General features: G+C 54.8%; 5 protein-coding genes across 5 annotated transcripts; 1 reads left to right on the plus strand and 4 right to left on the minus strand.

Annotated features, from left to right (window-relative positions):
* Positions 1-245: 245 nt before the first annotated feature.
* On the plus strand, positions 246-1,869 carry ISF_04363 (Amidase, hydantoinase/carbamoylase; the record flags this gene model as incomplete). Its single annotated transcript, XM_018847969.1, has 5 exons — positions 246-352; positions 424-738; positions 793-1,058; positions 1,124-1,703; positions 1,785-1,869. 5 exons carry the CDS (start codon positions 246-248, stop codon positions 1,867-1,869), a joined length of 1,353 nt encoding a protein of 450 aa, XP_018704925.1.
* A 351-nt stretch (positions 1,870-2,220) lies between these two features.
* On the minus strand, positions 2,221-2,489 carry ISF_04364 (hypothetical protein; the record flags this gene model as incomplete). Its single annotated transcript, XM_018847970.1, has 2 exons — positions 2,221-2,225; positions 2,300-2,489. The coding sequence occupies 2 exons, from the start codon at positions 2,487-2,489 to the stop codon at positions 2,221-2,223; spliced, it is 195 nt and encodes a 64-aa protein (XP_018704926.1).
* Positions 2,490-3,521: 1,032 nt separating this feature from the next.
* On the minus strand, positions 3,522-6,666 carry ISF_04365 (Major facilitator superfamily domain, general substrate transporter; the record flags this gene model as incomplete). The annotated part of the gene is made up of 5 exons (XM_018847971.1): positions 3,522-4,225; positions 4,652-4,729; positions 4,926-5,460; positions 5,521-6,122; positions 6,171-6,666. The coding sequence occupies 5 exons, from the start codon at positions 6,664-6,666 to the stop codon at positions 3,522-3,524; spliced, it is 2,415 nt and encodes an 804-aa protein (XP_018704927.1).
* A 385-nt stretch (positions 6,667-7,051) lies between these two features.
* On the minus strand, positions 7,052-11,502 carry ISF_04366 (ABC transporter, transmembrane domain, type 1; the record flags this gene model as incomplete). The annotated part of the gene is made up of 3 exons (XM_018847972.1): positions 7,052-7,643; positions 7,705-7,797; positions 7,865-11,502. 3 exons carry the CDS (start codon positions 11,500-11,502, stop codon positions 7,052-7,054), a joined length of 4,323 nt encoding a protein of 1,440 aa, XP_018704928.1.
* Positions 11,503-14,305: 2,803 nt separating this feature from the next.
* On the minus strand, positions 14,306-15,028 carry ISF_04367 (Haloacid dehalogenase-like hydrolase; the record flags this gene model as incomplete). Its single annotated transcript, XM_018847973.1, has 1 exon — positions 14,306-15,028. The coding sequence occupies one exon, from the start codon at positions 15,026-15,028 to the stop codon at positions 14,306-14,308; it is 723 nt and encodes a 240-aa protein (XP_018704929.1).
* Positions 15,029-15,229: the final 201 nt, after the last annotated feature.

Here is a 15,229-nt window from a genome sequence, read left to right on the forward strand (position 1 = left end):
CCCAGATATGCATATTTGGCATGTCAATATCAGCCACAGTGATACTAGGCAGGTAACTAAATTCGTCCGCCGTCGGCCGTGGGCTTGGCCGTCGACGCCACCCCCACACTCGGCCGTCGCCGGTGACAGAGGCCGCGCCCTCGGGACTATTTAAGCCATCTTTTCCTTCTGTGAAGGGAGTATTTTTTGGTTGGAGTAGATGAAAATCTTGAGCATCTTGAATATCCTTACCATCGTTTATAAGCATGCCTTCAGCACAACCACAACTGCCGACACTTGGTGTCAACGGTGACCGGCTAGCGGCATCCCTCCACGAGAGCTGCCAGTTTGGTGCCGATCATCGCTATGGAAAGTAAGTGGCCGTCGATGATGACGATAACTCTGACCAAAATCTCATCCTGACATTCACAAAAAAAAAAATAGGCTCTCTACCGAGACTGGCATGGCTAGACTGAGTCTCGATGACTCGGACAAGGCCGTGCGGGACTGGTTCCTCAGCAAAGCCAAGTCGCTCGGCTGCAGCACGTCCATTGACGAAATGGGAAACTTGTTTGCGATTCGCCGCGGCAAGAACCCGAATGCACCCCCGATCATGATGGGCTCACACCTGGATACCCAGCCAACCGGTGGTCGCTACGACGGCATCCTCGGTGTCCTGGCCGGTCTCGAGGTCCTCCAAGTCTTGGAGGAAAACAAAGTCGAGACTGAGGGAGCCATCGGTGTCGTGAACTGGACAAAGTAAGTTGAATAAGCAGCTTTTTCTTTTATAAAATTCATGCTAATATTTTCCAGCGAGGAAGGTGCTCGCTTCCCCAAGATGGCCGTCTCCTCTGGCGTCTGGGCCGGTGCCGTCCCGATCGAAGACGCCTGGCATCTCGAAGAGGTGACTCCCCACGAGGGCAAGGCCAAGACCATGCTACAGGAGCTGGACCGTATCGGCTACCGCGGCTCCTCGCCGGCATCCTACAAGTCGAACCCGTTCGCGGCCCATTTCGAGCTGCACATTGAGCAGGGCCCTATCCTGGAAGACGAGGGCCTCAAGATTGGCGTCGTCCAAGGTAAGAACCTCTGGATCAAGCCAAGACATGAAACTCAAGAACCAACTCTAACCAACGGAACGCAGGCGTCCAGGCATTCAAGTGGTTCACCATCACCGTCCGCGGCCGCGACAGCCACGCCGGCACCACGCCGCTCTACGCCCGCAAGGACGCCGTCCTCGTCGCCGCGCAGCTCATCTCCGCCGCCAACGCCGTCGCCAAGACCTTTTCCGGCCTCGCCACCACCGGCATCTTCCGCGCCGAGCCCGGCACCGTCAACACCATGGCCCACACCGTCACCTTTTCCCTCGACCTGCGCCACGTGAGCAACGCCGTCCTGGCTGAGATGGAAGCTGCGTGTAGAGCCAAGTTTGACGAGATTGCGGAGGGGACGGAAAGGGGCTGCGAGGTCGGCTGGGCGCTGCTGGTGGACAGCCCGGCGGTGGTGTTCCACGAGGACTGCGTGGCAGCGGTGCGGGAGAGCGCGAGGGAGGTTTGCGGGGGACTTCCCGGGGGACAGGGAAAGGAGCTGTGGAAGCCGATGATTAGTGGTGCAGGGCATGATAGTTGCTATACGAACTTGCGGTGCCCGACGAGCATGATCTTCACGCCGACGCGGGAGGGCATCAGCCACAACCCGACGGAGTACTGCTCGGCAGAGGATTGGTAAGCGTTATTTTCCTTTTGTCAAACAGACATGTCGATGTTTTTCTGAGTTTTGAAAACTAGTTGCTAACAGAAAAACAGTGCACTTGGAGCGAGTGTCTTGCTGGGTGCGGTGCTCCGATATGACAAGCTGCGTGCCGACAGGGGCGACTTTCAGCAGAACTAGATGATGTTTTCTGAATAAGCTTGAACATGACATGAGTGGAGATTACAGGATACATCAGTCGATTAAAATTGTAAAAGATGTGCTCTACAGATCGCTGGCCTTTTGGGGGGAGGGGGGGGTTTGGCACTCTAGGGGCAAAATTGCACTCATCACCCCCAGCAGAAAACATCTCACTGGCAAGTAAAGGGAAATTCGATAGTTGAGAGACGTTGTAAGAGAAAGCCACAAACATAGAATATTGATCAAGCCGTGTCCAATACTATTTGGACACTATAGTGCACTGCCGATGCCGCCCCAGTGCCTGGCTGGGTGATTGACATTGACTGACTGACTGACTTTGCGTTCCATGCACTACTCTACAATGTTAGTACACGATCAGATAAAAAGGGTCCAGATTACTGACTTTAGCACTTGCAGCCGGCAAAATTACCCTCGGTCATGCAGCAGCCGCCACCACCAGCGCATTTTGAATGAAGATTCCACTTCCCGTTGTTGCAAACATAGAGGGATCCGTGCTCGCCAGGAGCACCTTGGTGGCCGCAGGCAAATTTTCCATTTTGGCAAGCCTCGGCACCAAGGACGGTGAGGGCGAGGATGGCGAGGGCCTGGGTGAAGTACATGGTGGTTGGTTGCTGGTTGGAGGTGAAGCAGAGTTGTTGCTGGTTGTAGTTGTTGGTTGGAATTGAGGTGAGCTGTTGTCGTTGCTCTTGTGAGTGATGAGACCAAGACGGAATTTGGAAGGGAAATCTACAAGTTATATACTTTTCTTCACCTAGTTTAGAGGAGCGTCCCGTCTTTGCATCAGCGGCAAATGTCTGAGAGTCGCCGATTTCTTTCCCCTTTGCACGACCAGCCCCTTGGTTTTACGTGAAGACGCTCTTGTTTACTGCCTTGTTGGTGATGAATGGCGATTGCCTCACCAGGGTGCCGATTTCCGCCTTGTAAGACCGTCCCCGTTGTTTTAATCCGAACATTTCCTTCTCGACTATTTTGTTCGTGTCATCAACCGCGACTGCCTTGCCGATTTCCCCTTTGTACGACTAAGTCACGGCACACAAACTCCTACGAGAGATCAAAGACAGTGACGCAAGCAAGCCCTTGACCAACAAACAAGAAACAATTGTCTGCTTCTGGCGGCACACAAAATTCTGTTTACCGAGTTGCGTGTCCTTTTGAGCTGACTGACGCACGCAATGTGCCTAGGTTGTTGTCTAGTACATATTGGCCGAGGCGACTGTCAATATAATTAATACCAAACTCCAATCCTGATGATCAAAAGACTTATTCTTAGAGAAAGACGAAAATAAAACTACAAGTATAGTATTTTAAACTATATAATATATAATATAGATGAAATACAGATACCATAGTAGCTAGTCTCAAGCCCTTAATTGGGCACCACAACGTTGCTCCCCCCCTTCCTATTGTATTAGCAAAATAAAACTGTAAAAAAGAGGCTTATAAAACTACTTCCAGCGCAGGCGCAGAGGTACTTGCCGTTCTCGGACACACAGCAACGGCCCTCGCCACAGTTGTTGAAGGGCTTCCACTGTCGCCCGTCGCAAAGGTACATGGTACCGTCTGACCCGGGAGCACCCCCGGTGTTGCCACAGGCATACACTCCGGGCGGCCTGCAAACTATGTCTGCTGCTTCAACGAACGCCGAGGAAGGCGAGAGCAGCGATTTCGAGGGTCTTTGTCAAGTACATGGGGGTGGTTGATGACAGGTCGTACAGTGCTGGTGTTGAGTTGATGATGGTGATGATGAGGCTGAGCCGTTGTTGTTGTTTGATGACGATGGTGATGATGATGATGATGATGATGATGATGATGATGATGATGATGATGATGATGATGATGATGATGATGATGATGATGATGATGATGATGATGATGATGATGATGATGATGATGATGATGATGATGATGATGATGATGATGATGATGATGATGATGATGATGATGATGATGATGATGATGATGATGATGATGATGATGATGATGATGATGATGATGATGATGATGATGATGATGATGATGATGATGATGATGATGATGATGATGATGATGATGATGATGATGATGATGATGATGATGATGATGATGATGATGATGATGATGATGATGATGATGATGATGATGATGATGATGATGATGATGATGATGATGATGATGATGATGATGATGATGATGATGATGATGATGATGATGATGATGATGATGATGATGATGATGATGATGATGATGATGATGATGATGATGATGATGATGATGATGATGATGATGATGATGATGATGATGATGATGATGATGATGATGATGATGATGATTTCCAATGAGAATTCAGAGCGAAAACCTGCGACTTGTATCCTTCTCCTCGCTCGTGTCATTCTTAACTGCTTTTGTTCCTGTGATCAACGGCGACACGCCTAATAAGTTGCAGTCCTCCCCTTTTTCACCGCCATTTCACTCCCAGGAACGCGCGCTTCCTGCCAAGACTCAAAGAGTTTCCATCACCCTCCATAATAAACAAGTTTTCTACTTGTCGGCTTGAATTTCCGGGCCGGCGCCGGCGATACGCCCAGCGCGCGGTCGGTGCGGCCCCGCGGTACGACCTTGAAGTCTTTCACGGCCGAAGGTTACTTGGGTAAAACTTCCCGTTCTTGGCACTGTTTTATTAAATTAAAAAGGCCATGTGATTGTTCAAGAGCCTTGAAGTCTTGCGTGTTTGGTGAAAGCGGGCGGCAAACGCTGGCCTCAGCTTTGTGTACTTGACACAAACCATTAGGACAGCGCTTAACTTGGTTGTACTTGGTTTTGTATGCACGAAACGCTGAGAGACATTTGCCTTGGTCTGGTCCTGGCGCGGGTGAGCATTTGCCACAGGATGAAGGTGCTGTCTGACACATCAACTCTCACACTGCACTACCACTGCACACAGAAATGACAACACTTTGCTTTGGCCATGTGATTGTACACGTCACTGCCCGAATTCAATACGCGAGTCTTCCGGTAAGCGCCGTGCTCGCTTGTGCCCCCTCCCTCTCCTCACTCACTACCGTACTCTGCCACACCTACAGCCCCCTCCCCGTCCGACACCGTCTCGGACCCGACGCGCCGCTCCCGGACCCAAAACGTCACCGCCACGGTAAACACCTGCAGCGCCGCCTCAAAGAAGAACGGAAGCCCGATCCAATCACCTCCGAGCCGCAACCCCACGCGAAACACGCCAAACACCAGCGGCCCTGCCACCAGCGACCCGACCATGCGCATGAACACCACCGTCACGTACACCAGTCCCGTCCGTCCACCCCCGCCGGCGGCGGCCACGGAGGCGACGACGCTCGTCACGGCCGGCGGGTAGCACGCGTCCATGGCGTACACGGCCTGCGCGGCGACAAATTGCGCCGTGGTCCGCGACAGGCCCACAAGGAGGCTGCCGACGAGCAGCGCGAGGATGCCCAAGCGCGCGAGAAACAGGTCCTTGCCGAGGGGCGTCTTGAAGGTGAGCAGCCAGGCGCTGGCGGCGGGCACGAGCACGGCGAGGACGAGCAGGCTGACGAGGGAGACGAGGGAGATGATGGCGCCGGCCTGTTTTCGCCATGCGTTAGATTCACCTAGACAGAGAGACAGATGGGATGGGAGCTTTACCTCGGCCCAGGTCCAGCCGTACCGGTTGGTGGCGTACTGCTGCCGGATCAGGGACTGCCGTGCGCCGATGGTGCTGAAGACGAGGCTGACGAGCAGCAGGGCCAGCTGCGCGTCTCGACGAAAGAGCTGCAGGAACTCGGTGGCCGCCTGCTTGCTGGCCCTCCACGTCTTTGCAAAGGCCTGGCGGACAGATGCCGGCGCGACGGCAGCCTTCGCCACGTGCTTGGTCGTCGTCAGGCCGCTCGGCAGAGTGAACGTCAGGAGCAGGGACAGGGTCATCAGGGCCATTCCGAGGAGCTGGGCGACCACGGGGCTGGCGTTCATGGCCCAGTAGACGAGGGGCCCGCTGACGGCAAAGTTGAGCTGGACCAGGCAGGCCAAGTAGAAGAAGACGAGCGTCCTATCAAGCAGTGGAGGGAGTGTTAGTAAGAGAAGATGCCGGCCGTGGGTCGGTATGGAGACTTGCCGGTTGGCTTCGGTGGCGATGAGGCTGGCGACGGCATACTGCGTCGCCTCGAAGCCCAGCGGCCCGCCGCCGACAAGGTTGCCCAGGAACGAGGCGACCCAGATCCCACGCAAGTCGAACACGTTTGGATAAAGAGCTACCCCAGTCAGCATTCAACAAAGCATCAAGCACCGATAAGACTTACTGGTCGTCAACTCCCCCACCTGGACCAGCAACCCCCCCAGCGACACCAGCGTCGCCATCACCTTTGGCCCGCGCCTGTCCATGAACACCCCGTAGGGGATCGCCGTCGCCAGCGCCGGCACCAGCGCCCACGTCGACTCCCAGCCCATCACCATGGCCAGCCGGTCCTGCACGTCCGCCGCCTTGCACGCCCGGTCGCGGTACCGGTCCGGGCCCTTGACCTCCGGGTGCAGCTGCTGGCAGGCGGCGCCCTCGACGAGCGCGTTCATCGCCGGGTTCACCAGCGCGGCGCCTTGGATCGCGGCGACGAGGACGAGCACGCCGGACAGCAACAGGCGCCGCCGTGAGTACCCGAGGGGAGGAGGTGGCTGCTGCTGCTGCGGCTGCTGCTGCTGCTGCTGCTGCTGCTGCTGACCAACGGGGGTGGTGTCGTCGGCCAGGAGGGGTCGCTGCTCGTCGTGGCCGTCGCGTTCGGCTTCCTCAGGATGGGGGGGCATGATCGGGATTTCTCAGCTCTTTATGGGCCAGAGGGACGTGTGAGGCGGGATCAGGAACGTAGAGGAGACGCCCAGATACAAGAGATGTGCAGTGCAGCAGCATTGTGACAGAGGAGAGTCTGGCGGGTACCGATGTCGTTGCTTAGTAGCCAATTAGACGGCTACTATGACCGAGTGCATGTAACGTGACTTGAACGAGTTACTGAAATTCATAATGTTCTTCATTTCTTGTAAATACTCCAAAAAAACGCCCCTCCTAGCATAGTTCTCAGGCCGCGTCCCGCGCTTTCAAGCATACGCTCAGTATATGGTGCAACTTTGCCCATCGAAACGGCAATCATGAATCTTTATGAAGCTAAGAAATATATCAAATATTCCAATAAAATCAACTGTCCCAGGGACGCACTGCAATCAGCTGTCCAGTTTCCCGGTTCACCCTAAACATGCTCAACTGCCCGGCGTCAAGACGCAAGAGCACGTTGATGCTCTCCAAAGCTGTCGACCGGTGCGACACAATCAGCATGGTGCAGTCGGAGAATTCTTGGTCAAGGATGCCCTGAACGCGTCTCTCCGTGTCCTCGTCCATGCTCGCCGAGCCCTCGTCAACCAGGACAAGCTTGGTGTCGGTGCACTGCTTGTGTAGGATCGCGCGCGCAATCTGAAACAGCTGCTTCTCACCTTGCGACAGCTTCATGTCGACCATGTCCGCGTCAATGCCGCCGCGCGCGTCGACGAGCCACAGTAGGCCGGCGCGGTCCAGAGCGCTGAGGAGCGCATCATCGTCGACGCACTCGAAGCTGAAGGGGTTGAGGTTGAACCGTACCGAGCCTCTTAATTGAAGCCCTGACTGGGTAATTGTGGTGATGCGTTTTCGCAGCACGTCGCGAGGCACGCCTCGGACTTCTCTGTCGTCGATGCTGATGCTCCCTGAGTATTCCACAAGGGCGAGCAAACAAGATAGCAGGGATGATTTACCGCTACAAATACCGCGTAAGCAACAATTCATGAAGTTCATGGGAGTCTAATGAGCAATCGTACCTTCCAGTGCGTCCGACTATACCCACCTTGTCACCCGCGTTGATGCGGAAGGTGACATTGCTGAGAGCAGTCCTTGGCGTCTCGCTCTCTGGTCTAATTCAGTGTCAGACGTTAGCAGACTGGCCCTCTGCCGAAATCGACAGCAATGGCAAAAACATACTGATAACGCGCGCTCACACAACTAAAGTCGACCTTACCAGCCGCCGGCCATTTCTCAGACAGCGGGTGCATGCCTGTCTTGTCCCTCTCCACCGGCGTCGTCTGCGCAAACGCCCGAGTACGCGCAATGGCGCCCAGTCCCGTTTCCGTATCGACCCAGGTACCGATAAGGATGCCCATCGTTTCGCTAAACGTGATGAGACTGAGCAGCGCAAGGCCCATCGACGACGCAGTGGACGTGCCCGTGTAGTGCAGTGCCAGGCTAACGAGCACCACCGCGGCGGCCATGCTCGACATGTTCAGGACAACTTGCAGCCACTGCTGAATAGACAACATGTAGTAGAATGGCTTCTGTGCCGCGTTCAGGGTTTCGTACAGCTGCATCTTCGCATCGTGCTCCCACTGAAAAGAGCGAATGCTCGTGATGCCGGTGCTTGTCTCCGAGAAATGCGTGTATAGGAGCTTGGACATGTCGAGTTCCATATATCGAAGCTGCCGAGAGGTTTGAAGATAGTAATGCTGAATCACGGCCAGTAGCAATAGAAAGACTGGTATAATTGGGGCAGCGTACTTGGCGCCGGATGCTATAATGCCAATGTCGACCAGGACCGTCACAGCCATCCAACTGGCAGGCATGAGAGCTAGCGGAAGTCGTTGCGAAGCTATCGTGATGTCTTGGCTGAACCGGTTGAGTAGTGAACCAGTGTCTTCCTCTGTGAGAAAATCAAGCGTCGCTCTAAAGGTAGTGTCTGCAATCTTCCAGTGCAAAGCCTCGGTCGTTCGTGAGTTGACGAGGTAGAAGTAGAAGCTACCAGCTACTACATTGCACAATGGAGCTATCACGCCCAGGATAGCATATCCGAGGTAATACAATCGGCTATCGGGGTTCTTTTCCAACCATATCCGAGCGTAGATCTGGGGCATCCTCTCGGCAACCGCGGCAACGGACACTATGACAACCCACAGCACCAGTATCCAGCCGCCTGCAGGCGCCAAGAAGTACGAGTACAGCGAGAAGTCGCCGTATTTTGATGTCGGATGATATCTCGGAGCTTCTTTCGTCTTTTCCGACGACGTTTCGACGGCCGGCAGTTCCGCCTTTTCACTCGTCGACTGCTCGACAACAACCACCGGATCGGCTTCCTCCGGCTCCGGGAGGACGCTCGCTGGGAAGGACCGAGAATTGACTTCTTGGTCGGAATGCGAGAGCCACATCGCTCGGCCGCCCCGTGAGATACCAATGACATGATCGGCATCGACTAGGTGCGGAGTCATGCTGGTCGTCATGATCAGCGTCGTCCCGCTCGATCGCAGGATGCCCGTTCCTCCAAAGAGACGTACCCGCACCGTCGACGAGGTATCTACATCCAGCGAGCTAAAGACATCGTCCAAGAGGAGGATCTCAGCCTTGGCGTACAGCGCGCGGGCGAGGGAGATACGCTGCTTCTGGCCGCCGCTCAGGTTGCACCCGTCGCTGCCGACGATGGTGTCGACTCCGTTGGGAAACGCTGCCAGGTCCACGTTCAAAGCACAGATCCATAGAACCCTGTCCAGCCAGGCTTCGTTGTGCGGATTTGGCCCGACAATGTTGGCTTTGATAGAAGCGTTTCGGATAAAGGGTGTCTGGCTGCAATAAGCAATCGACTTTGTGAGAACGGACACCACGCCCTCTCGGACCGGTGCCTCACCAATAAGTGTCTTCAACAGAGTGGTTTTGCCACACCCAACAGTGCCATAGATCATCGTCTTCCTGTGAGCGGGAAAGTTCAACGAAACATCCACGAGAACTGGAGAGGATGTGTCGTATGTGACTGCGACGTTGAACATCTGGGCGGCAAACTGTATGCGACGACTCCGGCGCCGGCTCCGGCTCCGCCTCCCTCCTTGAACGGCAGCTCCAGTAGAAGATGCCGTGGCTGTACTGGTGCGCGACGACAGACCGGGCTCATCTATGAGCTCGCGGTAGTCTTTCATTTCATCCTGCAGGAGATAGGATTGGATCCGCGCGAGTGAAGCAAAGCCGGCCGACCAATATCCAAGGTTTCCCAGGAGCGCTGATACTGGGGCTGTCACCATGACGACAAGCGCAAGGATACCGAAGAACTCGGCTGCTGACAGCTGCTCTGTCCGCCGTGTCCAAAAGATGGTGGCTGCAATAACCACGGTCGGGGTCACAGTTTCAACAAAGGCGGCCATGGCCATGGTGATTGACCAGGTAGCTCTGTCAGCCATAGACACCGAAATCTCTGCGCGCTGCTTTTCCTGCAGGCGCTCTGCCATGATCGGCCCCAGACCGAGCATCTTGATATCCTTGAGTTGTGCCAACGCATTGGACGTATGAGCAACACGATCCTGAATTTGCTGGTTCCACACTTTGCGAGTTGTATGCATGACTTTGGAGAGGCGAGTTGAGACCAGGGAGACGAGGATCGCAGGTATCAAAGTGAAGACGCAAGACGGGCCGATCAGGCGGCCAAGAACAGCAATGCCGGCAGCCACTTCCAGTATACGAGCCCAAAACTCGTATGAGAGTGAAACCAGCATTTCGACGGCGTTGACGTCGGTACTCATCAGCGTAAGAGCGGCCGACTTGCTGGCCTCATCGGCGCTGAGTCTCATCGACTTGTTGTATACGGCGCTGATCAACATGGCACGAATTCCAAGGGTTATTTTGTTCTTGATGTAACGATACCAAGAAGAGCACACAGTTCTGCCCCCGTACACAAGGGCGGTTGCGCCTATGAGGGCATTCACAACATCGGTTGTCGGGTTGCCCAAGCCGACCTTGCGAACGATTTCCCACAACAAAAATGGTTGAGCGTAGTTGAAGGCAATGACAAGAAGTCGGGGCAGTATAATGGAGATGAACATCCAGGGGATAGTGTGAATGCATGTATAGAGCAATGCAAACATGGACTTGTGGTTGGCGTTTGCCCACCGCCGGGAGAAGTCGTTGTACAGCTTTTCCGGCTCAAACTGTGGATCGAGAGCTGCGAGGTCTCGGGTGGAAAGATCACCTCGAAATCCGATGAGTAGAGTCGAGTTGATCCATAGAAACAAGGACTTGTTCCAGAAGCCGGCGAATGCTTCTCGCCCGAGAGAAGAGCGTAGTTGCTCCGGCATCAGAGACCTCTTGGACACCTCCTCGAGGATGAGCAGTGCAAACTTGAGAACCGGAATGGGTGCATGTAATCGGCCGAGCAGGTGGAGGCCAGTTCGGTTAAAGTATGTCCGGGTGATGGCAGCATCGCAGAGCAGCGTCGTGGTCAAGAAGAGGCTCAAGAAGGAGGGCGAGCGAACAAAGTATCGGTGACCGACGTAGAGCATCAAAAAGATGCACGTAGCAGCCACGCAAGAGAGGATGGAGGAAACCCTAGCCAAGGTTGAATCGAGCGGCTGCTCCCACCAAAGCACGGCGCTGGCTACTTGGAGCGCTCCGAGCGCAACTGCCAGCGCCAGCTTCATCCACAGGAGCCATCCCAGGCGAGCGCATATCAGCTTGGAGCGGGAAGCTGTATAGATGTAGAATGGGGAGGAAAAGATGATGATGCCAGCGGGGACAATCTCGAACATGCTATGCTCGAAGAGCAGGGTGAAGTCGAAGTAGCCAAAGAGGCTTGGGCCAAATGAATCATCCATTTGTAGAGGCGCGAGGTGCCACAAGCCACCCAAGCTCTGTGGCGTTTTAGCCACAACCCAAGTTTCTGTCGAGATGGGGTGATGAGAGGGGAAGAAGAGGAGGAGGAGGAAAAGAGGCGACGTTTGTCACGGGAAGCTGGCAAAGATGGCAGTGGCCTTTGACTTAAAATGCTTTCCACTCGGCATTGGCTCTCAGGCTGCAAGGCGGAAGAAGAGACCCCCGAGGCAGAGCAGGTACAGCAGGTACAGCAGGTACAGCAGGTACAGTACCCAACGGCCATGTAAACAAAATGCATCCAACAGCCAACATTGCGGGACGACTTGAGATGAAGAAGCGGGGGCGAGATCGAAACGATTGGGGGGACGGTTGGTGGCGTTGGCGTTTGCTGTCTGACTTGCCTTTCTGGTTTAAAGAACCAGTGTACGGATAGGCTAATAACGAATAGCTACCAAGTTAGTTAACTAGTTAGGTACTAACCTACTGTAGTATCCGTAGGTGTTTTGTGCATACTAGATTAGTAGTACATACTGTAAATGGATTCTCCGCTGTCACCTGGTGGCGGCAGCCATCGACCGCCGAGGCCCTTGCGGGAGTGGAGCGGGTGCTTCCGAGCGGCCAGGGGATCACTGTCAGGAGCACTAGCAGGGTTATTGGGGCGGGGTACAGCCACTACAACCGCTACTGCCACTAAAAACACCACAACCGCTGCCAGTGTAAGAGAAGCCGCGACAACTTGATATTACAACTAGTAAGCAAAAAAAAAAAAAGAAAAAAAAAGAAATCGAATCCCCTGTCAAAACAAGTGCTCACTCGCTGGGCTGGGCTGGGCTGGGCTGATCCACGGCTACTAGTACTCCGTACAGAAAGTGAGACTCGGCATGATTGGTGGTGGGCGGCTATGTATCAGCAACCAAAGTACCACCATCAGCAGAGCTTGCGCGTTGCATGCGCCAGTAGGGTGTGGTTGTGTGTGTCACCAAGCTGCAAGTTGGCACAGAACTCACCGGATTGCCCAACTGCGTGCGGGGAAAGAACGAGCAGCTGCTCTTTCATTCCAGCTGACGATACTCGGACGGACAGGCGGCAAGGGGGAGGGAGAGACAGTGCGATAACCCGTCCCGTCCCCTCCCGTCCCCTCCTTTCCCAGTCCAGACACGACTGCGTTTGCACAATGTTAAGACCTTGAATTTGTACATGCAAGTACACGGTATTTATTCTGCTAGATTATTGGCCAGCTGCAAGGCCATGCACTGCAAGACTAGCAACACCTCGCAGAGGTTCCAACAGATTCTTCTATTAAGAACTGCTGCCCAAACCCAACGCGACTTCGTTCATGTCCCGCGACCCATTACATCTGCCGAACCAGAAGAAGGCACTTCCTCTTGATAAACTCGCACATAGTCGCTGCTCCCCGCCAGCATGCCACCTCGTAATAGCAGGTCACCGCGGTTTGGTGTGGGTGATGATGCCACTGTATCCCGAGTCAGCAGCTTTACGACAGGACCGGTCACTCCGTTTCTTTTCCTTTTTTACTTAGTTTATCATTGGTGACTTACCAGGTAAAGCAAGAGCGCAATCCAGCGTCAACAAGACGCAAACTGCAAGGCGCTGTAGGAACATGATGGCGATGTGATGGTGTATGTGTGTAACAGGCGCGGGGTAATAGTAAGGGTCAAGAACGGCTTCGCAGGATGTCTTATCATCTTAAATACTGCCAACAATAGCGCCACAGCGCTCTCACCGTCCGATACGCACCCTAGCACCCCCAGCATGGTCAACCGTGTCCCCTTGACCATAACACCCCGTGCCGTCTTTTACCCACCCAAGATCTCCGTTGCGATTGGTTGCATGGACGCGGGCTTCTTGCCCGAAGGATCGAGATGCATGTACGCACATAGATTGGTATGTCGAAGCCAACTAATAATCACCAGGTACTTTTGCTAGCGGGTGGAGATATCGTAATACGTGGGCTTGTTCCTACTTTCGGTGGGTGTGGCGACTGTTCTCTTCCTTCCTCATTGTTACGTTGTCTGTCCTGTTCTTGCTTTCCGAACCGTTGCGAGTCAAGGAGCAAGCAGGGCATACAAACCTGCTTCTGCATCCACAGCAGACTATGGCATGGCTTTGAGAAACCCGGGTTGCGATGCAGAATGCAATCGTTCTGCTCTACAGTACATTCCCATACGTTTAAGATCCCCACTGATTGAACCCCAGCCTTTGCCCAGAAGAGCAGGTTCCATCAACACAGACTGAAAAGGGACGAGTTGCCGAGTTCCACGCGCCGGCTTCAACCCTTCCGCATCTCTAGTTCTGCAAATCATCTGCAGCTACTTGCAAGAGCTCGAGGTCAAAGAAACTGCGCCCCGAACCGCCATCCGCCAACCAGCTCAGTGGTAGTCGGTCCGAGCCTGCGCGGTTGTGCTCGTCAGAGCTAGTGCAGGCAGCCGCCGGAAAGCACCTACGAATAGGCAACGTAGCAGACAACAGTAACAGGTCAAGTTTCCAAGTTTCCAAGTTTGTGTAGGCCGATTACTGTTACGATGACGAGCATGGCGGTGTCGCTCTTCCCAACCTCTGCAGCAAGCAGCTTGCCAGTATGCTGATTAAGCAAAATCGTGTAAACACATCATGAGCGAATCATGCAATGCCAAAATATTCAGAAAGCCCATTGTCCTCTACAGCCAACGATGTAGGCAAACCGCATCTATGCTGTGCTGCCTATTTTCTCAGAAATGAGCGTCACTCATCTGCAAGCAAAACCCGCTGGCTCATTCGTCCAGCAAACCGCTGTCCAGAACCTCGTCAAAGTTCCTCGCCCATACCAACCTCCTCTCCTCTCCCTCGAAATCCCCCTCCCCAACATGCCGCACGTCGAATCCCAGCCTCCGCAGGGTCGCCAGCAATGAGCCGCCGCCGCCCTCGTCCGTCAGCACCACCCCGCGACGCGCCTCCAGCAGGCACTGCAAGTCCGTCGTCGAGTCGCCAAAGTACATCGCCTCCTCCTGACTCCTCCTCCTCCCCGCCAGCACCGCCCGCATCGCGCGCGCCTTGTCCGGCGCACACACGAGCAGCTCGCCCGCGAGCGCCTCCGGTCCGCAGATCACGCCGTCCTCGGCGCTCGTGCCGTTCGCCGCCACCACGTCCTCCTCCTCCCGCAGCACGCTCCCCGCCACCCCGCGGATAAACTCCGCCGACCAGTTCACCGAGACCACGCTCACCGGCCAGCCCCTGTCCCTCGCGACGCCCGCCACGCGCGCGAAGCCCGGTCGCAGCGCCACGGTCCGCGACCGTGGTCCGCGCGGCCTCGGGGGGGCGGAAGCCGGCACGGTACGCGTCGTAGTCGGCGAGGTACGCCCGGAGGAGCGCGTCCCACGCGGGCTGCAGGTCGATCCCGCCGCCGCGGCGTTTTTGGGCGGCGATGGCGGCGGCGGCGAGGGGGCCGATGGTGTCAGCGGTCGTGATGGTGCCGTCAAAGTCGAAGATGAGATGCATCTTGGGCAGCCGCTGGAGATGGGCGCGCAGCATTGCTGTGGGTTGTAAGGTGGGCAAAGATGGGGCTGGGGCGGGCTACGACGGACGCTTTTCAGTATCGCAATAATGATATCGCCACTTGCCAACCGTTTCGCGAAATTGTTTTTCAGAAACTAAAAAAAAATCTAGATCATAAAAATAACCCTAGACGCCATACTCCAATGCAGCTTTTTTTTTGTGATCCTTTACCCGTTG

Source organism: Cordyceps fumosorosea (genome assembly GCF_001636725.1).
Source record: "Cordyceps fumosorosea ARSEF 2679 chromosome Unknown scaffold_9, whole genome shotgun sequence".
NCBI classification, from domain to species: Eukaryota; Fungi; Ascomycota; class Sordariomycetes; order Hypocreales; family Cordycipitaceae; genus Cordyceps; species Cordyceps fumosorosea.